This window comes from Aquarana catesbeiana, linkage group LG07 (assembly GCF_042186555.1).
Source record: "Aquarana catesbeiana isolate 2022-GZ linkage group LG07, ASM4218655v1, whole genome shotgun sequence".
Lineage (NCBI taxonomy): Eukaryota > Metazoa > Chordata > Amphibia > Anura > Ranidae > Aquarana > Aquarana catesbeiana.
The window spans coordinates 251,753,753-251,776,750 of NC_133330.1; the positions used below are offsets into that span (position 1 = coordinate 251,753,753).

General features: G+C 44.1%; 1 protein-coding gene across 1 annotated transcript in view; it reads right to left on the reverse strand.

Moving 5' to 3' along the window:
• The window catches only part of HS2ST1 (heparan sulfate 2-O-sulfotransferase 1), a 265,797-nt gene that overhangs the window by 81,858 nt on the left and 160,941 nt on the right, over positions 1–22,998 (reverse strand). Inside the window, exon 2 of the mRNA XM_073593191.1 lies at positions 17,099–17,337. Coding sequence (XP_073449292.1) covers positions 17,099–17,337 — 239 coding nt within the window. The remainder of the gene's footprint in view (positions 1–17,098; positions 17,338–22,998) is intronic.

A 22,998-nucleotide genomic window follows, 5' to 3' on the forward strand; every position in this document is an offset into this window, starting at 1 on the left:
TTGCCCCACAGGCCTCACTGCACAGGACATAAGATTTTGTCTCACCACACAGACAGGTATCAAAGCTCCCCAGTCTGTACAGGCACAAAACTGGTTCCAGGATGGAGCATCTCTCTAAGCATGCTGGGAATTTTGTAGAGACCCCAATGAGCCAATTTACATTAGCTGGGCTCATTATCTCACCACTGAAAAACTCTCAGCACTTCCCCCTAGTGGAACAAATCTGTATACAGCCTGAATCTAGGACACACATACCTGCCATCCTGCACGCAACCAGGTGATTTAACCTGCCTGCTGTCACATACACACACACACCCCCCCACTGTTTTCTTGTTTCAGGCATGCATGAACCCGGGATAAAGCATCCACACTGCCCATCTGAACCCCAGGGCTATGCTTTACTATAAAGTTGAATTCTTGTAGGGCCAGAAACCACCTATCTACCCTTCCACTGATCTCCTTGTTTTGAGCCATCCACTTTAAGGGAGCGTAAACAGTAACCAGGTCAAAATGTTTACCGAGCAGATAGTACCGAAGGGAATCTAGAGCCCACTTCACAGCTAAACGCTTCTTCCTAATTGTGGCGTAATTCACCTCGTGGGATTTACATTTTCTGCTGAGGTAAATGACCGGGTGCTCTTCCCCCTTCCCAACCTGGGACAACTCTGCTCCTAACCCCACATCAGATGCATCAATTTGTACAACAAAGTCCTTAGAGAAGTCAGGTGAGTACAACACTGGCTGGCTACATAAGGCTTTTTTAAAGACTGGAATGCTGCTTCAGCCTCCGGGGCCCATTCAACCATGATAGACTTTTTGCCTTTTGTCAAGTTTGTTAGGGGTCAGGATGAGCTCCGGCGTGTTCGCACACTCCACGTGCAGAGCCTGCCAGGAAGTCGGCACAATGCTGCGCTAATCACAGGCAGTGAGACATTTTCCCGATGTGCGGTTGCAGAGATCGGGAAATGTCTTATTGCCTGCGATTAGCGCAGCACCGTGCTGACTTCCTGGCGGGCTCTACACGTGGAGTGTGCGAACACGCCGGAGCTCATCCTTAGTTAGGGGCACGACCTCAGAAGCAAAATGGGGGATGAATCGCCAATAATAGCCAGCAATTCCTAGAAATGCTTGTACCTGCTTCTTGCTGTTGGGACGCGGCCAGCACTGCATGGCTTCAACTATTTTGATTTGGGATTTTATCACTCCCCTCCCAATAGCGTACCCGAGATATCTGGTCTCTTCCTGTCCAATGGTACACTTCTTTGGATTGGCCATAAACCCAGCTTCCCATATAGAATCTAAGACGACTTGAACTTTTGGCAGATGTGAGGCCCAATCTGTGCTATGGACAATAAAATCGTCCAGGTAAGCTGCAACATACTCCTGATGGGGCCGCAGAAGTTTATCTTGTTTGCGCTGGAATGTTGCCGACGCATTCTGTAACCCAAAAGGCATTCTTCTATACTGGAATGCCCCATTTGGGGTTACAAGTGCACTTTTCTCCTTTGCTGACTTGGCTAGGGGAGTTTGCCAATACCTTTGGTCAGATCGAGCATTGTCATGTACCGGGCTGCTCCCAGCTGGTTGATCAATTCATCTATACATGGCATGGGGTAGGTGTCAAATTTTGTAACTTTATTTAACTGTCGAAAATCGCCAGCTCCCATCCGGTTTGGGCACTAACACTATAAGACTGGACCAATCACTCTGGGACTCCTCTATCACCCCCAATTCAAGCATTCTCTGTACTTCCCCATGTATTGCCTCCCATCAAGCCTCTGGTATGCGATAGGGTTTTAGTTTCACCATTTAACCTGGCGGGTTGATAAATTCATGCTCCACCCCAGATGTTTGTCCTGGCAGCTCAGAGAAAACCTCTTTGTTGCAGAGCACAAACTTTTTAACTTCCTATTGTTGAGGTTTTGATAAGGTGACTATTCCAACCTCAGGAACCAAGCAATCCGACCGAGCCAGTGACAACCAAGTTTCTGCAACTAGGGATTCCCTATCTCTCCAGGGTTTCAACAGATTAATGTGATATATCTGTTTTGGCTTTCGGCTTTCCTGGTTATCTGACTCTGTAGTTAACTTCACGCACTTTCAATGATCTCATATGCCATTTGGCCAGGAATTTGCTTTCAACCATAGGGACTAGCACTAGTACCCTATCCCTCGGGGGAAAAGATACGGGTCTGGGCCCCACGATTGTATAGGGATGGTGAACCCGCACAGTGGACATAAAGACTTAATTGTATACCCTCTGTTGTGCTAACTGCACTTGGGCCAAATGTTCTTTTACGATTACCTGTGCAATTCTATCCTGCATCTGGCGACATGGTCAATCACACTCCTGTGGGGAGAACTCTCACTTTCCCAAGTCCTCTTGGGTGTCTCCCATAAAGTAACTCGAAGGATGAAAAACCCATAGGGGATTGTGGTACCTCCCTGATGGCGAACATCAAATAGGGTATTAGACAGTCCCAATCCTTTCCATCTCTATCCACCACCTTCTTTAACATTTTGCTTTAGGGATTTGTTGAATTTTTCAAGCAACGCGTCTTGTTTGGGGGGTAATATACGGATGTACGCAACTGTATCACTTTGAACAACTTGCACAGGTCTTTCATAACCAGGGACATAAAGGGGGTACCTTGGTCCGTAAGCAACTCTTTACAAATACCCATGTGGCTAAAAACAAGAAAAAGCTCTTTGGCTATCGTCTTGGCAGAAGTATTTCGGAGAGGAATTGCTTCTGGATAGCAAGTGGCATAGTCCAGTATAATTAAAATATACTGATGCCCCCTAGCGGACTTTAACGGACCTACCAAATCCATTGCAATCCTCTCAAAGGGGACCTCAATGACGGGACAAGGTACCAGCGGATTACGGAATTGTGGCATAGATGCTAACCTCTGACACACAGAGCAGGAGGAACAATCATTTTTTATTTCCTTCATGACCCAAGGCCAAAAGTATCTCTGCAATATTCTCCCTCTGGTTTTTTTCTGCCCCCAAATGACCTCCAAGAATGTGCTCATGGGCTAACTCCAACACCATTTCCTGTACGTTTTGGGCACCACAAGTTGCTCAATGGTTTCTTCCGCCATTTAAGCAACTCGATACAGTAGATCCCTATCCACAATGAAGTACGGGTAAGCACAAGTCTTATCTAGGTGGGGTCTTAATTGTTCTGTGGCAAAATTTTCCTTGTGTACCGCTAGGTCAGAAAACTCAACAGACAACACGTTTTAGTCCAAGGATGTTGGCTCCTCCCCAGTTTCTCGAGTCTCCCCTGCCAATTCCGACAAGGGGAATTCTGGAGTCCTCATCACTCTCAGAGGATTTCTGGTATTCACCTTCCTGGTTTAAAGGGGCGACCGTAGGGGGGTCAGGACAATCCCAGAATTTTGTAAAATCCTTCTCCACAATGGCATCATGTGGTAAGTGCAACACCGGATGAGATGGGTTACTTCTGGGGGTCTCAAAAGACACGGTAGCCGCAGGATACTCTCTGGTGTTCCCATGCACACAAATAACAGCCGCCTTTTTATGCCCAGACCTCTGCGGTAATGAATTCCTCTTTTACCAATGTTATTAGGCTACCTGAATCCAGCAACACAACATCATTACTACCATTAATATACATTTTACACAAATGTTTCTTGGTTCCCAAGCTGGCAGTGCATGCGACTGTTACAGCGACTGACGTCTGTCCCTTGGAAATTCACACTGCATTGGTTCATCCACAACTGGGCAATTTGCTGCAATATGTCCCTCTTGCCGGCAGCGGTAGCAAATAATCTTTTTTGCTGCCTCTTGCAGCCTTGACTTCCCAGGCTGCTCTTGCCAGACATTAGGTAGAACTCCCGCCCTCTCCACCCTCACCCCTTGGTATCATCTTACCCGCCGCTGGGAATGGTCTGGACTTAGGGTAGAAAGTCTGTGAGTCCCTGGGAGAGAGGGCGTCAGGTTCTCTGTAGCCAAGTACCTCTCTACCAGATTCACAAGCTTGCCCACCATTTGTGTTTTCATGGCTTACCAAATTTTGGATGTCAGTAGGAAGAGATCTCAGGAACCGATCCATAACGACACATTCCACAGTCTTTGGTGGGGTCAAAGTCTCTGGCTGCAGCCACTTCCTGCTCAGGTGAATGAGATCATACATCTGAGACCTAGGGTTTTTTCCAAGTCGGAAAGTCCAGGTATGCACACGCTGAGCCCAGACAGCCAGGGTGACCCCCAGCCGTACCAATATTTCAGTTTTCAGCACATTATTTGCTTGGTCAGGCTCTAGGTCATAATAAGCTTTCTGCGATTCACCTGATTAAAATGGGGACACCAGTCCTACCCACTGCTCTTTAGGCCACTTTTCCCTTTCAAAGGATCATCCTCTCCAGTAATTTTTGGCAGTAAAACGGCTCACACAAAATGGTGTATTAGTGGAACCACTTGCCTCACTGGTCTGTGGACGCTGCTGCATTAATTTCTCCACTTGCTGCTGGAGTCTCCGCTCCTGCTGCTGCTTGCTGCTGAGTTTCCAGACTCTGCTGGGGAGCTTGCTGCTGAGCCTCCAGATTCCGCTGCAACTGTTCATTTGCACGTCTTTGCTCAAGGTTTGCTTGTTGTCGATTGGCATTTACCATGACAAGCTGTCTCAGCCTCTATTCTATGCTGGCCTTTATTTAAAAACCGACCCTGGCACTTCCACCAATTGTGAGGGCTAGGCTAGGCAGCGGGTGTGTGTGACCCCCTGGATGAGTGCACTACACAAAATTAGGCACAGCAAACAGTATTTCAGGTGTAAAAACAAAGGTGCTGTTTATTTACACTATATACAAGGATAAAATAACAGCAAAACAAAAAGAAACATGAAAATAAATACTTGCCAACTTGGCCACTTACTACACATGCAGGTTTCCTGGCTATCAACTATTTGCAGCCTTGTGCTGTTCCCAGCACCTATCTCCCTGGCCACACAGGCGGGTATCAAGCTCCCCAGTCTGCACAGGCACAGAACTGGTTCCCGGATGGAGAAACTCTCTAAGCGTGCTGGGAATTTTGTAGCGGCCTTGATGAGTCAACTTGCTTCAGCTGGGCTCATTAACTCACCACTGAAGGACTCTCAGCACTTCCCCCTAGTGGAACAAATCAGCATAGAGCCTGAATCTAAGACACACATACCTGCCATCATGGATTCTTTTAGACCCCTTTTACACTGGGGCTGCCCGTGCGTTAGCGCTAAAGTGCCGCTCATTTTAGTGGCACTTTAGCGTCGTCTAAGTGGCTAAAGAAGGTATTAAAAACGCCTGTGTTGCGGCGCTTTCGAATCCCTTTTTTATGCGCTTCGGAAGCGCTGCCCATTCATTGCAACGGGCAGGGGCGTTTTGGGAGCAAAACAGCGCTCCCAAACCACCCCAAAGATGCTGCTTGCAGGACTTTTTCTAACGCCCCGTAAGCGCACCGCCCCAGTGTAAAAGCACTCGGGCTTTCAAATTCAGGCAGCGTGGAAGGCAGTTTTCAGGTGCTATTTCTAGCACCGCAAAACTGCCTCAGTGGGAAAGGGGTCTAAAAAATAAAATGACATTTTAAATCAAAAGTAAAGTTTATTGAAAAGAATTAACACAATTCCAGAAATTCCATAGCAGGCAAACATTCAAGCAGAAGCAAGCTATAGCGTGTAGATAGTCAAAGGCATTAAATGATACAGGCATATCATAACAAAGGATTTGAAGGATCAGCCACGAACCATTCAATGAGCAGAGCAACTAAAATTACATTGTAATTCTTTTCTGTTTGTAAGTCTTTCGAAAAATGTTTCAAAAGGTATTTGTGCACAGCATAACACGCCTTTTTTTTTTTTTTATGTTGTATAGTAATACGTTGTGTTTTTATTGCTTTCTGCAGTAGTCATTTACTTTGTACTACTTTTAAGTTTCAAACAAGTAAAAATTTTAATTGGCCAGTGGTGCCCAAAATGTAACATTGTGCTGTATCCTTCTGATGCATCCAAATTATGTGGAGCATGACTATATTGTTTGCTTCATAAGTACAGTTGTACATTGTGACATCAACCCAATTTTCTTCTGTTTCTTGTGCTGGAGGACACTTCACATGGCATGATCACACAGGTGTTCATATGATGAGTGTAATGAGCAGAGAGCACCAGGAGCAGAACGACTATAATAATACCGAAGGGATCATGAACTGAAACAACTCCATTCAATGGGAGGCTTTTCAATCAACACAGCTTGAGGTGCTTCTCACAGCAGAACACATGGGGAGGTAAAACACTCTCTTTCCTGCATATGTTTGGTATGTGATACACACCTGTGTGTACCAGTTTATGTTCTACCATAGACATTTCCTTACTTTACAGAGGCGTCAAACTTAAAAAGGGTAATTGTAATTTTACACAAAACCTTTCAGCATACCACCTACCTGCCTTATCGGATATGTAAATTTACTTACAGACGCAGGGGGGGAAAAAAATAGGATTTTTACTGCTGTGGCCTAAGACAGAGCAGTGTTTAACCACTTAACCAGCTCCGGATGCTTTTACTCCCTTCCCGACCAGGCCATTTTTTGTGTTACGGCATTGCATTACTTTAATAGAAAAATGGAAATTACCGTGCTAAAAAAAAAAAACACCACAATAACACAATAACTAAAATAAAATAAAGCAGCTACTAAAACTGTGAGATACACATATGTACAGATAAGAAATTCAATGTAGCAGCGCTATAAAAATAAAAACAAATAAAATAACACAAAAAAAATATTGGCTAATCCAAACAGTGAATGTATGTGAACTACAACACACAGCAACATGTGTAAAAATATGAAAATTGATAAATAGTCCATAAAAAACAAACACAGTGTAGATTCTTGTGATCTACACCTCTCAAAGACAGTGCACCTCCACCACATAAAATGCACGCTTACCAAATGGCAAGCTTTTATAAGCCTGCGGCTAAAATACCCAGCAAGTGCCTCTATCGGGGGGATGTTGAATGTCCACAGGAAGGGCAACTAGAACTATGCACCAAACGACCGGGGAGACTCAAGCATAAAACCACCAGGGGGATAGGACAGGCATTACCCAGAAAAGCAATAAGACTCTCCACTTAGTGTAATATGTACCAAAGGTTTATTAACACTATTAAAATTGCACTTAGAGAAGTGTAGTGATCAAAAAGAAACATCCGGCCGGCTTGCGAACACCCGTCCATTGAGTACAGCGCGTCAACCTCCCTACGCGCGTTTCGTCACAAACTGACGTAGTCTCGGGGACATACACAATTGTGTTATTTTAACTGACAATTGCATGGTAGTGCAACACTGCCCCCAAATAAAATGTATGTCCTTTTTTTCCCCACAAATAGAGCTTTCTTTTGGTGGTATTTGATCACCCCTGCGTTTTTTACTTTTTGTGCTATAAACAAAAACAAAAAAAATGACAATTTTGAAAAAAAACCCTATTTTTTACTTTCTGCCATAATACAAATCCAAAAAAAAAATTAAAAATCTACCTCTTCATCAATTTAAGCCAATATGTATTCCGCTACATATTTTTGGTAAAAAAAAAAAAAAAAATCCCAAAAAGCGTATATTGATTGGTTTGCGCAAAAGTTATAGCATTTCCAAGCTTTTTTTTTTTTCCCCCACTAGTAATGGTAGCGATCAGCGATTTTTAGCAGGACTGTAACATTGTGGTAGACAAGTTGGACACTAAGTGACACTTTTTGGTGATCAGTGCTAAAAAAAAAAAAATATGCACTGACACTGTATAAATGACACTGGCAGGGAAGGGGTTAACACCAGGGGCAACTAACGGGTTAAATGTGCTCCCTATGTGTGCTTTCTAAATGTAGGGGGGAGTGCTTTGACTAAAGGAAAACAGAGATCTTTAAATCTTGCAGCATTGCCAGGACATGTGTATGCTGGGCCTAACTATAGGTTATGCCTGCCCAGCAGCCCTGCATTGTACCAAAGGATGGTGAAGCAGTAGAGAGCGCTGGCTGCTGGAAGAACATTGAATAATACAAAGTATTTGTATTGATCACTTAAACCCCAGATTAAACGAATATTGAAGGGGCAAGTTCAAATTTCCATAAAAAAAAATGAAAAGGTTGAACTCACTCCAAATATCCTGTCCACCCCTCTAGAGTTCACTACACATAGCGATTGTGGTGTTCCATGCTGCTTATGTAGTAGTCCATACACTTCAATACAGAACCCCGGAGTGAATATTCATCATAATGCATGGAATGGCAGGAGCTCATTGGTCAGCACAGCCATGTGACCAATGAGAAGCTATTTCTGGTAAATTTTCCCAGAAGAAAGCAGCACTTTTCAATGAGCATCAACTATATATTCTGCATCAAATCAATTTATATAGTACAACCCATTGCAATTTGCAGATTAGTTATATGTAAAAGTAATTACACACCTACCTTTACTCACATAATCCAGGAAATCAAAATCTGATGTTCCAGATTAGGTGCCAATGACTAGAACCCCCTTTATTTTACCTACAAAATCTAGGGTCTGGTCTGCTCCTTCCTACTGACATGTGGTCATCACACCAAGAACTTTCTATAGGGAAGTTTACATGTGCAGCTAAATTGCCACAGTTCTTAAAAGCGATCTGCACTGGATAGTATTTCAGAGGCATTTCATTAGAACAGTAGTAGAGGACCTATCTTCCAATAGTAACATATGTTCAACCAACTGTCAGAGGGGGCATTTCCTCTCATTCTGGGGGAGATTTCCACTTACTTCCTGTTCCTATTAAAGTGCCCACATTACATGAATGAATAAAGGCACATGCTAGCAATAACAAATCCACTACATTGCAAAGAAGTTTCCTACCAATAAATTAATACCCCCCGCAAGTTCTACAGTCCTCCTGCACTCACAAATGGATCAAACTTGCCAATTTGAAAGTGGCAACTTTTTATTCACGTGAAGAAGGATACAGTGCTGAAACACCACAATAAAGCAATCAGAGTCTTCCGCAAATAACTAATTGTCAGAAACTGCAAAAAAATTATTGCAATACTATGGGCATCTTGTATGTGCCCAGAACACCTTCAGAAAAAAATCTCTTGTTCAAGTAAAGGACTGCGCCTGCCTTTCAGAGCAGTCTCTCTCTTATTACTGCACTAACTGGTCATACATGCACAGTTTTCATATTGCACTCTGACCTATTGAACACGATTAAAAAAAACAAAAAACAAAAGCTGCTAAAGAAACTAGAAAAAAGTAAAACATAGCTGAGAGCTCCACCTTCAGGCTGAACCTGAAAATGTAAAATATTGATATTATTTCATACTTGTGTCAAATATATAGTTTGTGTTTTTATTTAAAATCAACTATAATAAATAATAGAAACATTTTAAAAATCATTGCACAAACATGGTGATCACAAATGGCAGTGTATACCGGGCATCACAAATGGTGAACTTAGCCGCTGTTCCATCCGGACCCGCGGTCACACCATTTAGGAGCCGTCACCAGAACGTTGCCAAGATGCGGTGTGTAAACAGCCGCAGCGCATGCCCGCGACGTCACAAAGGAGCGGCGGCCGCGCCTGAGGATGTCCCGCACATGCGTGAGGGCACATCTGCACCAGACATCAGTAGACTACAGATGGACTCCGGGCACGGGGAGGAGGGATACATGACATCTAGGACAGGACAGGACAGGCACTGGAAGTCCCGCTCTCGATGGGGAGAGGGGATACAAATGGACATGATGCCATCCGAGGATGGCCAAATAAGAACACAGTAATATGTGAAGAGGGCAGTACTGTGAGGGGGAGGTGTGATGTAAAGGGAGGGAGCAGTGCTGGGGGGAGAGGGGTTGATGTAAAAGGAGGACAATGCTGTGGGGGGGGGGGGCAGTGGTAATGCGAGGAGGGCAAAGCATCTTATTGTAGGGGGGGAGGGGGGTTGTGATGATGTGAGGGGGCAGTGCTGTTGGGGGGGGGGGGGTGATATGAACGTGCAAAGGACAGTAATGTGGGGGGTGATATGAAGAGGGAACAATTCTGTTGGGGGGGTGATGTGAAATTGGCAGAGGACAGTACTGTGGGGGAAGGATGTGAAATTGGCAGAGGACAATACTGTGGGGGAAGGATGTGAAGGGGCAGAGGACAGTACTGTGGGGGAAGGATGTGAAATTGGCAGGGGACAGTACTGTGGGGGAAGGATGTGAAGGGGGCAGAAGACAATACTGTGGGGGGAAGGATGTGAAATTGGCAGAGGACAGTACTGTGGGGGAAGGATGTGAAGGGGCAGAGGACAATACTGTGGGGGAAGGATGTGAAGGGGCAGAGGACAATACTGTGGGGGAAGGATGTGAAGGGGCAGAGGGCAGTACTGTGGGGGAAGGATGTGAAGGGGGCAGAGGGCAGTACTGTGGGGGAAGGATGTGAAGGGGGCAGAGGACAATACTGTGGGGGAAGGATGTGAAGGGGCAGAGGACAGTACTGTGGGGGAAGGATGTGAAGGGGCAGAGGACAGTACTGTGGGGGAAGGATGTGAAGGGGCAGAGGACAGTACTGTGGGGGAAGTATGTGAAGGGGGCAGAGGACAATACTGTGGGGGAAGGATGTGAAGGGGGCAGAGGACAATACTGTGGGGGAAGGATGTGAAGGGGGCAGAGGACAGTACTGTGGGGGAAGTATGTGAAGGGGGCAGAGGACAGTACTGTGGGGGAAGGATGTGAAGGGGCAGAGGACAGTACTGTGGGGGAAGGATGTGAAGGGGCAGAGGACAATACTGTGGGGGAAGGATGTGAAGGGGGCAGAGGGCAGTACTGTGTGTGAAGGATGTGAAGGGGGCAGAGGACAGTACTGTGGGGGAAGGATGTGAAAGGGCAGAGGACAGTACTGTGGGGGAAGGATGTGAAGGGGCAGAGGACAGTACTGTGTGTGAAGGATGTGAAGGGGGCAGAGGACAGTACTGTGTGTGAAGGATGTGAAGGGGGCAGAGGACAGTACTGTGGGGGAAGGATGTGAAGGGGCAGAGGACAGTACTGTGGGGGAAGGATGTGAAAGGGCAGAGGACAGTACTGTGTGTGAAGGATGTGAAGGGGGCAGAGGACAGTACTGTGGGGGAAGGATGTGAAGGGGGCAGAGGACAGTACTGTGGGGGAAGGATGTGAAGGGGCAGAGGACAGTACTGTGGGGGAAGGATGTGAAGGGGGCAGAGGACAGTACTGTGGGGGAAGGATGTGAAGGGGGCAGAGGACAGTACTGTGGGGGAAGGATGTGAAGGGGCAGAGGACAGTACTGTGGGGGAAGGATGTGAAGGGGCAGAGGACAATACTGTGGGGGAAGGATGTGAAAGGGCAGAGGACAGTACTGTGTGTGAAGGATGTGAAGGGGGCAGAGGACAGTACTGTGGGGGAAGGATGTGAAGGGGGCAGAGGACAGTACTGTGGGGGAAGGATGTGAAGGGGCAGAGGACAGTACTGTGGGGGAAGGATGTGAAGGGGCAGAGGACAGTACTGTGGGGGAAGGATGTGAAGGGGCAGAGGACAGTACTGTGGGGGAAGGATGTGAAGGGGGCAGAGGACAGTACTGTGGGGGAAGTATGTGAAGGGGGCAGAGGACAATACTGTGGGGGAAGGATGTGAAGGGGCAGAGGACAATACTGTGGGGGAAGGATGTGAAGGGGCAGAGGACAATACTGTGGAGGAAGGATGTGAAAGGGCAGAGGACAGTACTGTGTGTGAAGGATGTGAAGGGGGCAGAGGACAGTACTGTGGGGGAAGGATGTGAAGGGGCAGAGGACAGTACTGTGGGGGAAGTATGTGAAGTGGGCAGAGGACAGTACTGTGGGGGAAGGATGTGAAAGGGCAGAGGACAGTACTGTGGGGGAAGGATGTGAAGGGGCAGAGGACAGTACTGTGGGGGAAGGATGTGAAGGGGGCAGAGGACAGTACTGTGGGGGAAGGATGTGAAGGGGGCAGAGGACAGTACTGTGGGGGAAGGATGTGAAGGGGGCAGAGGACAGTACTGTGGGGGAAGGATGTGAAGGGGCAGAGGACAGTACTGTGGGGGAAGGATGTGAAGGGGGCAGAGAACAGTACTGTGGGGTGGGGGTGAAGATTTGAAGGGGAGTCGAGGACTGCTGTGAATAAAGGGTGTATGTGATTTGAAGGGGGTTCAGTACACTATAGTAAAAGGGGAAACTGTGATGTGTGAGGAGAACTGAGGACACTGAATTAAAGCATTGTGATCTAGAAAGAGAGGGCTGAAAGAAATTTGGTTCGGACCTCTGGTAGAAGAAAATGTTACTGGCTGGACCTCCGCGAATTTTAATTTAATACCCTTGGTGTATACAGTTATAAATACTTGGTGGTACCTCTCCAGGCTGAGGTGTAAGACCCCACTGGCACACACAATAGTAGGGATGCCAGTGTAAGAAAAACTCATCCAGTGAACATTTCAACTTAGAACCACCACTCAGCATAGCCGATACTAGTATAGCTGTGCACGTATAAAACATATTTAGCCCCACATACCAGGGCTTAATCATAGGGGGCAATGAATAAGCTCTGGTAGGTGGGGTGAAACATGTCAGAGGGCATGGCCCAAGGAGCGGCATTGATTGAGGCTTTCACATGTACACACTGTAACATTTGGGGGTTGTTTAGCTCAGTGTAGAGCCTACCAGTGAGCAGAGTCCACACCAGATATGCCGTTTAAGGGCTTGTAGGCCCACTTTTATTAAAGAAAGAAAAGGTCCATCCAGAATTCCCACGCAGGGGTTTCAACTTCACAGTAGTAATAAACAAAATACCAAGCCACCTGGCTCTCAAGCAGCACCGCTGCTCAGGCTTATGCTTCAGCCCTCTTGGCTCTATAACAAAGTTCCTGTACAAAGCCTGTACATTGGCACTCTTTTCCAGCTTTCTTGCTGTTCCAGCCCACTGGCTTGGACCCTCTGTCTGCTCTGACAGACGGAACTGTGCAGACATGCACACTTGTCATTTGCTCACCTGGACTCCTCCAGAGGGTGGAGCCCAGAATAATGGTCAGGTGTCTACAAATCGTCCAGCACACACCTGACCAGTCAATATGCTGGTGGATCTCAAAACTCGGACCAAGGCCTGGGGATGATTTCATCCCACCCGGATTGCTACGAAATCCCCGGGCTCCAGGTCCCAAAGTAGACTTTAGTAAATAATGAGGAAACTGAAAAGCCAGTTTCCTCCCAAATAAGCAAACTGGAGCCCCTCAACCCGCCTGGTTGAGAATCCTGCGTCCATACACTGGTGGGGTACCACACTACCACAACATCTACACTAGGATCGGCCATGTTGAGTGGCGGTTCCAAGTTAAGTGTATACAGTTATTGTATTAAAGACCCTAAACCTGAAATGCCAAAGAAGCCAGATCTTTTGGTTTTAAAATAACAAAAACTTCACAGCCTAATAGTCAATTCAGATTCTTGGACCTGCTTGTGAAGGCATTGAGAGATCCATTAAACTCTAACATGCAAATTCTGGCAAGGGAAATAAAATGATCGGTTTCTTGCTACCCAGAATGCCACCGTCTAGCTGGTAACCCTGAAGCACCAGACACAATGATGTATTACAACTGTATCTGTCGCATAAAACTGTGACAGTTTGATTCATTTTAAAATAACATTGCCTACTTTGGCATATCAATTGAGCAGATATTCTCATATTACTGGAGCGAAACAAAATCCGCCGAGGAACATAGACTTCTTCCCATTTCTAACATCGCAAATAACAATTAAAATCACGCTGCTTTTTCAGATGTTAATTAACCAACTTGATCGATGGGCGGTTATATCTTTTTTTTTTTTTTTTCAAATAAGTATGGGCTTAGGATTTGTTCATATAAAAAGAGACGTATTAGTAAAGCACCACGTTTTAAAGGACGATTACAAAGATAATGCAGCACTGTAACACAAGCCTTTTTCATGTTGTACCTTCTGATTATTACACTGGGAGCTCAAGGAGAGCTTTGATAACAATCTGATTGGATGATGTGTTCACAGTCAAGTGATCATAAGTCTCAGGAGCCAGTATGTTCCTGGGTACGAGGATTTATTTTTATAGACTTCACATAAGACAGTAAACTAGGTTAGGCTTGCAGGGGAAAGAAAGCAATTATGAACTTTCATAGAGCAATATTGTGACAAGGGAGCTGCATCGGCTGAAGCCCAACGCACATATATATATATATATATGTATACACAAAAATAGCATTTTCCAACAGCTTAAAGACAACTGCTATGGAAACCCAAATCATTCCAAACAGAAAAAAAAACCTCTAAACACATTTATTAGGATTCACAGTGTGTGTCTTCGACATGCTTTCGAATTCTGACATGCTTCCATACAAGAAATGTTGGTGCCAATTACATATTTGTGACTTTGTTATAAACAGGTACACGAATCTGGGGCATGCATTGAGTGTGGAAGAACACTGAGACCACAATGACCATAGAGATACTCCACCCTAAGTGCAGCTGTGCTTCCTCCTGCAGCTATCACACAGACAGACAATGTAGCAGCAGGGAGTTTTATATCTGGGTTGGTGGAGCCTGATGGGGATTCCCCACCAGATCTGATCTCCTTATGACTGACAGCAGGCAGTGAACATCCTTAGCCAATAGACAGCCTGCCATTGGCTAAAGAATCCACCCACTGCCTGCTGTCAGACACACAGAGATAGAGGACCTGAGGGGGGTCTAGTGTCTCAGCTTCCTCTTCAGGCTTCACCCGCTGCAGCGTCACTCGTTCCTAAGACACTGTGAAGCCAACAGCGCCTTTAACTACCAGTGACGGGTAGAACAGAAGAATATGCCTCTGATACACTGTGTAAGGAGCAGGCTACTTGTCTATGTATGCCAACTTGGAGTTTGTCTTGACTACCTCCACTTTCGTTATCTACGAACTGGAGGTAATTATTTTGAAATTGGTACATTACAAATTAAGTTTGTAAAAGTGGTGCTTTTAAGAACGGAGATCGGAACCTTCCGCATGCAGCAGTAAATTTACTGAGACAGGAGGTGGGGATTTTTTAATTGACCATTTTAAAAGAGCCATATTGAATTCCCCTGGTTGTGTTATAATAAAAAAAAAAAAAAAAAAAAAAACACACAACAAACCTTTTTAGAAATGTGTTCTAGGTAGCACACAGATCTTCAAGCATCAATGATGTGGAAATAGTACCGAAGTTGTGAAATTTTACATTCAAGATTGTGGAAGGGTAGACTCACCCCTTCCCCTTGGTCCTCTATAATGGAGAGCTTGGACCCATTGTATTTCTCGAAATGACAGGCACTCACACCTGGATGCTCTTCCTTCTACTTCTCATCTGCATCTGCTACCTTCAAGTAACAATCTGCCACAGTGCTTTGAATCCATTAAGCCGGCCATAGACGGAAAGATTTTCTTTCCTGCAACCACGGGTTTCAGGAAAGAAATTGCTCAATTGCCCCATCAACACAGTCAGTGTTGATAGGGAAATCCCCCCCAGAGCCGGTAGCAATAGTCACATATAAAATCCGACAGGCTGGTTGTACTCAAGTTGATCGATCAACTTTGGTACACTCAGCTGCCCATACATGGTTCGAATCTTGGCCGTTTCCTGCTGAACTGGCCGAGATTCAAACCGTCCATGGCCGGCTTTATTACTTCTACTGAATGCAATCTCTCCATTGTTAACCACATACTGTTGTCAGAACACAATTTTCTAATGGCATTGGCCCTATAAAGGTCTACAATGTTCTTCTTAAGACTGCTTCTTTGCAGATAGATTACAGCTGTTTTTCAAAGGAGAAGCGGATTTGGGTAAAACAGCATTAGGGGACATTTATACTAAGAAAAAAGGTTGAAAAATTATTTTAAACCCCTATGACCTTCTACCATGGCCCATTAAACTGCCATCAACAAATTCTTCAGTGATCTGACATCTGTTTGTAATAAACCTTTGTTAGTGAGCACTTGAACCAATATGAGCCTCCAAACATACATTTGCAACCTTTCCAAAAAAAAGGCAATAAACTGATATCAGACATCCTTTACAAAGAGAAGAGTACAAAATAAAATTATATATATATATATATATATATATATATATATATATATATATATATATATATATATATATATATACACACACACACACACACACACACACATACATACATACAGGGCTTTTTTTCTTGGAGAATAGGTGCAGAAACTCCCTCCGTCTGAGTCACCCCTCGTCTTTGCCCCCTACCCACCTCTGACCACCGTCCCTTGATTCCACCCCCTACCCACCTACCAGTACTGCCTTTTTTAGAGAATACAGAACCAAGTATCGTTTTGTGGTGTTAAATCATTTGTATGAAACATGTTGATGATAAAAAGAAAAGCAGTAAAATAGATCCCCTGTAGTCAGCAACAATAGAATCCCAGCAATAGATCCCCACACAACAATAGACTCCACCAGCAACATTGGACTCCACCCCAACAACAATAGATTCCCTGCAGCAACAGTGAACCACCCACAACAAAATATCACACCCAGGAACAAAATATCCACCCAAGCAACATTAGACCCCCCCCAGCAGCAACAACAGATCTCCCAGCAGCCAGCATTAACAGATCCTCCAGCAGCCAGTAAAAACAGACCTCTCCCTCAACAGTAGATTCTTTCCAGCAACATAAACCCCCCTCAGCAACAACAGATTCCCTATCAGCAACAATAGACCCTCACACAAAATCAAATCCCCACCAGTGACAATAGATCCCCCAGCAGCCAACATCAATAGACCCTCCAGCACACCCCACGCTATTACATACATTCAGTGCTGGAGGTGCCGGAACCGCGTTCCCGCTGAAAAAAAGCAGCGTGTGTGTGTGTGTGTGTGTGTATGTGTGTGTATATATATATATATATATATATATATATATATAAAATTGGATGTCACCATATGCCCCTGTTATAAGTACCTTTTGGATAGATCATAATTCCCCTTGCATATACGGTATCTTTAGAACTAATGGGGGAAAAAGCAAAGAAAAACACATTTCCATCATCTCGGTCAGAATGTAATCTTACCTGGTCTTGAAGAGACATTACTGGGTTATTTTTAGTCGTGTTGATGTGAAGTACATGGTATTTATTTTTCCCACATAGGTCATATGCAATATTTGTGAAGGAAGTGCTGGCAGTCTTAGGAACTCTGTTGTAAATAATCAAAATGTCATCATCCTCATCAAGAACCATTTCTTGCCGGGAGCCATCCATGGAGTGGCGCTGTTCAATTTCCCGTACTTCATGGCGAGCGATTGCCCTTTCTGAAAAAGAACGGAAAGCATTTGTAAAAAGGCAAAACTGGAACTTACATAATTTTTACTAGATGGAACAAGATCAATGTACACAATGCAATGTTCCCTAAATGTCACCTAAATGGATAAGGATTCAGTACAATTAAAACAGAACTAACAGTTTTCAGGCTTCCATTTTGATCACAAATTTAAGAATGCATACACTTAAACATACCCACCCTTCAGTCTTATGCTCCTAAACTTGGCTGCTGAAAAAAAAAGGGAAAAAAAATATGCTATATTTCCAGGTATGGGGAGCATGTGACTTGCTCTCCGACCATGGGAACGCACACATTTTTTGGCGATTGGCCACTTAGGCCAGCAGGACTATCACATAGGAGTGACAGAGGAGCAGGCACGGTAAAGGAAGGTCAATATAGGTTGCTGGTGGGACCAGAGAAATCTGTGGCTTTGCCCAGCATGAAAATTACACCTGTTACGTAAACGTAACCATACAATTATGCTTGGGAACAATGTTCGTCCGTCCGTCCGTCCGTCCGTCCGAGTTCATACATCTAAAAAAAAACATTAATCCTTATAGGAAAAGTGCTGGAAGGAGTACACATTACCATATATCTTAGAGGAACAAAACGGACAAGGGAAATACCATTTTGGATGATTGATTTCCCTTAGATCAGATCAGTTGGTCTTCTTGTAATGTCACAAACTAACGTAAATCAAAACCACAATAGCCACAGGATGAAGATGGCAACAGGTACTCAAAAGCCCGACGGCTGAGAGAAATATATATAAAGTGTCTAAATATCTTTACAGTAAGGAAAAACATGATTAACGTTGGACTGGATGCCAAATTTACCTTAAGTTATTATTCCTCTAACGGTTCATGTTCAGACAAGAATGGTAACCGGATTGCACAATATATACCAATAACACAACAAGGCTGCCCGTTCACAAGACGTAAACAAAGCTATTACCACTTCTTTGTATACAGTGCCTTTATTAGGAATATTCCCTCCAAGGACCCAATGCCACACGTTGTGAACCGAAATACAATCCACCTGAGAGGTGTTTAGTATAATCTGCGAAACTCAACACAGTCCCAGTGGATGGAGCCAATGTCTCAAGACTATGACAGAATACAATGCCTTTCCAGAATGTTTTTTTACTACGGGATAGACAAATCTATATGGCCCTGGCATTTGCTGGTATATTAACAAGTTATCTGTATGATGGATGGAAAACTCTAAACTTTTGCAAGCTTTAAAGGGGTTGTAAACCTTCAAGGTTTTTCACCTTAATGCATTCTATGCATTAAGGTGAAAAACCTCCTGTCGTGCAGCAGCCCCCGAGCCCCCCTTTTTCCTACCAGAGCCCCGTAATTCCCACGACAGGAACGAGCACACCAGCTCCAGCTGGTGTCCTGATTGGATAGATTGATAGCAGTGCAGCATGCTGTCAATCAAATCCAATGACGTGGGCGCCGGGGGGCTGGCGGAGTCCTGCTGTCTGTGTCAATAGACACAGCAGCAGGACTCGGGAGCGCGCCCTTACGAATGTTCCCGAAGGAAAGCACTTCTCCGATGGGGCACTCGAGAAGAGGAGCCACCAGCGCCGCTGAGAGACCCCAGAAGAGTAGGATCGGGGCCTCCTCTGTGCAAAACCAACATGAGGGTTTAGTAACCCTTTAATTTAGGGGTGAGATTTCAAGCTCCAACTCTAAGTGGATTCATCAGTAAAATTCACATTTCATCTGCTTCCACTGGGCACATTAGCATGAGTCCATCAGGTTAATATTTTTAGTTAAAAAGAACCCTCTTCCTTGCCATGAATGGAAATTGCTGACCCAAAGCCATATCATGTGAACTAAAGTGGGCTCTCTAAACTACAACCTGCTACAAGATTTTATTTGGCCCGCAGCTAGGGTCAGTGGCTTATCCTTAATGTGCACAGACTGAGAATTCAGAGGACGCTTATCGTCTCCCACTTCTCCATTCAAATCACCCTGCCCCCTTTTTAAAAAGTAACACCCCCCCCCCTTTACCCAGATGCTGTCATCTCCCTAGTTGGTTGCTAGGACCCTTGATGTCCTAACAACCAATGATATGTTTGCCCCAGAAATCACAAGACAGCGGAATGTTCTCTGTTTAGATCAGCGCTGCCTACCGCTCTGTTGCTACAGATACTTTGTTGGCCTTACATTGGTTAGAGGGACTCTGATGAGGATCTTGATGATGTAAGGGAGATTCTGATGGGAATCCTGATATAAAAGGGCACTCATTTGTTTTTAGCCTGAGAATAAGGTCACCTAGATCACCTAAGACTTTGGCAACCAGAAGAATTGTGGGTATATGGTTTTCCTTTAGACAAACTATGCAGATCTGAATTTTTTTACATCAGTTGTTGCATACTTGTTCTGGGTCAATGGCTCAAACTTGGAGAGTAAGGAAGAGGGCTGGCAACAGAGCCAGTCAACTAGCATTTTAGAAGGACATCAGAAAATGCTTCCTACACAATTCGCTCAGGAAAGATTTCATTTAACTCATTCTCTTGATCTCTGTTTTGACCAACAGAACCCCTTGTTGCATGCAAGCACTTAATTATACAGTATGGCAGTCCTAGAGTAAAAGGCACAAGAGATATCTGTCTGTCCTATTTAAGATTACTGCTGCTCTAAGCTCTCGCTTTTTCATCCATCAGCCTTTGCTAAAATTGAACTTTGCAGTACATGCAGTAAAAAAAAAAAACAGTTTTCTTCTCTCTGAGATAATTGAGCACTTCAATAGCAAATAGTTAGTTTCCAACATGGCTCAAGTGACTGTGTTCAATGCTTACTAGATGCTTGTTTTACAACTCAATACATGAGTCCAGTTATCCAGAGTAAATCATTATCTGGTTCTACTGCTTGTGAAAACTGGCCAAATATGGTCAATTATTTAAATTTCTAACATTTCTGAAGAAAACCACCTAGTTATAGTTAAATGTAGCCTCAAACCACAATCCAAGTGCAGAACAATAGGAAGAATGTGAATACTCATCCCACAGGACTGTGCTATACACCCTGTAGTCTGGCAACAAGCTATATTTGTGTAGGAACAATTTATTTTCCAAGTAAGAAAGAAAATGGAACTTTGTTTTAAAACAAAAAAGAAGATTTTTAACCACCTAAGCTTCAGAAGGTTTTAACCCCTTCATAACCGAGCCATTTTTGCGATATGGCACTGTGTTACTTTAACTGACAATTGCGCAGTCATGCAACACTGTACCCAAACCAAATATATGACCTTTTTTTCCCACAAATAGAGCTTTATTTTAGTGGTATTTGTTCACCTCTATGGTTTTTATTTTTTGCACTATAAACAAAAACAAAAAAAAAAGAGCGAAATGTAATACATATTCAATTAAAAAAAAAAAATGGAAAAAAAAAAAAATGGAATTTCTTCATCAGTTTAGGCCAATATGTATTCTTCTACATATTTTTGGTAAAAAGAAAAATCCCAATAAGTGTATATTGATTGGTTTGAGCAAAAGTTATAGCGTCTACAAATGATGGGATATTTTTATGGAATTTTTATTTATTTATTTTTTTATTAGTAATGGGCAGCAGCGATTAGCAATTTTTAGCGGGACTGCAACATTGCAGTGGACAAATCAGACACCCAACACACTTTTTTGGAGACCAGTGACAAAAATACAGTGATCAATGCTAAAAATATGCACTGTTAGGGTCCTTTCACACAGGACGGATCCGTGATGATCCGCCCCATGAACACTTGCTCCGCTGGGATCGCTCTGTTGATCCCCGCTGAGCCGGCGGATAACAGGGCGGTCCCTGCACACTGTGCAGGGACTGCCCTGTCAGATCACTGCTCTCCCCTATGGGGGGGATCGGATGAACACAGACCATCTGTCTGTGTTCATCCGATACGCTCTGCAGATGGATAGAAAAATAGGATTTTCCTCCGTCTGCAGAATCGGACCATAGCGGGGACGGATGATAGCAGGTGTCAGTGGATGTTCATCCGCTGACACCCGCTATCCCATAGGGATGCATGTATGTCCATATTTCATCCGAAAACGGATGGATGAAATACGGACATACTGTCCGCACGTGTGAAAGGGGCCTTACTGTACTCATGACACTGGCAGGGAAGGGGCGATCAAAGGGTTAAGTGTGTCCTAGGGGCCGATTACTCACGGCTTAGTGCAAACACAATAAAGTGAAAAAAAAAAAAATATGTTGAGTAGTCAGCACTTGTTAATATTCGAATTCAAGGTAAGTAGCCCAGTTGAACGGCAGTGATTTCATGCATTATCTCTTTGTGCTGGAATGTGAATACCTCTCTTTTATAAATAAAGGGTGTAGTTTTAATGCTAAACTAAGTCCCTTTGATCTTCTCGTTGTAATGGATACTATCTGATGTGACTGGGCTTAAAATTTAAGTGGCAGAAGTTTTTATCAAGGCTACTACTGAAAGTCCCTTGATACAGTCAAAGTGCTGTGAGATCTCCTATCTTACAGGTCTAAATTTCTGGTAAGCAGTGGATTTGTGTGATGGTGGTTGAACACTGAAGTTTTCCCACTGAAGAGAAACATTACTTCAAGTGTTTTGGTGGATTTTTATGGACTATTTGTTGCTTTATTAAAGCAGTGATCCAGCCGTAAACATTTTTTTTTTTGTTTTGTTTTAAGTCAGCAGCTACAAACACTGTAGCTGCTGACTTTTAATAAGGACACTCACCTGTCCAGGGAGCCCACAATGTCGACCCCCCGAGGCCGATCCGTCCATCGGATCGGGTGTAGGTGCCGCCATTGTAACTAAGGGAAACTGGCAGTGGAGCCTTCAGGCTTCACAGCCTGTTTCCTACTCGAATGAACGAGTCACGCGGCGCTTTCTGAATGGGCCCCGTCTTCTGGGACACACACAGGGGGAGAAGGAGGAAATTACGCACTGGGCCGCGGCCGAGCTAGGAGGAAGTACACCATGTACTTCAGAAAAGGTAAGAAAAAAATTAAATAAAAAATAGCTTTCCAAAAATGAGGTGTGGAGGGGTGGTCTTTCCTTTAAGACCAAGTTGTAAAAGTGGCTGGAACTCCGCTTTAATTAATGTTTTTCACTTTTGGTTTCACTTGAGGAGTGTTTGTTTTTCACATGTATTTTTGTCATGCACTTTGTATTTTTGTCGCAGTAATAGGAGATATTTTACAACACAACATTGCTTTCTTTAAAATTTTTAGAGTTAATGAGTAACTCCACTTTTGTGGGGAAAAAAAAAAGTTATATAAAACATATACAGTTGCTACACAAGTCATGTTGTAACTGAAAGTTATTAAAAATTAACTTTTCTTTTTATCTTTCAGACTGTAATTTTCTGTAAAATACAATGCAATATGGCAACCGGGAGACGCTCTTCTGTAAACAGTTGGTGTACGGAATGCCCCCAGAAGCACGGGTGCGATTGGCTCATTTCTTTTCACAGAACTCTGGGAATACAAGTCAGATTTAAAGGCATCCTCTGTAACAATGTCATTATTGGTGAGATACTCCCAAAGCCTTAATCATTTCTAGAGGGTGCATTTTCCTCATTAGAACCCTGCAAGTGTATTCGCCGATTAATAATGAAAAAGACACTCCCCTTCAGTCTGCAGACCACAAACAGCTTTTTCTTCAG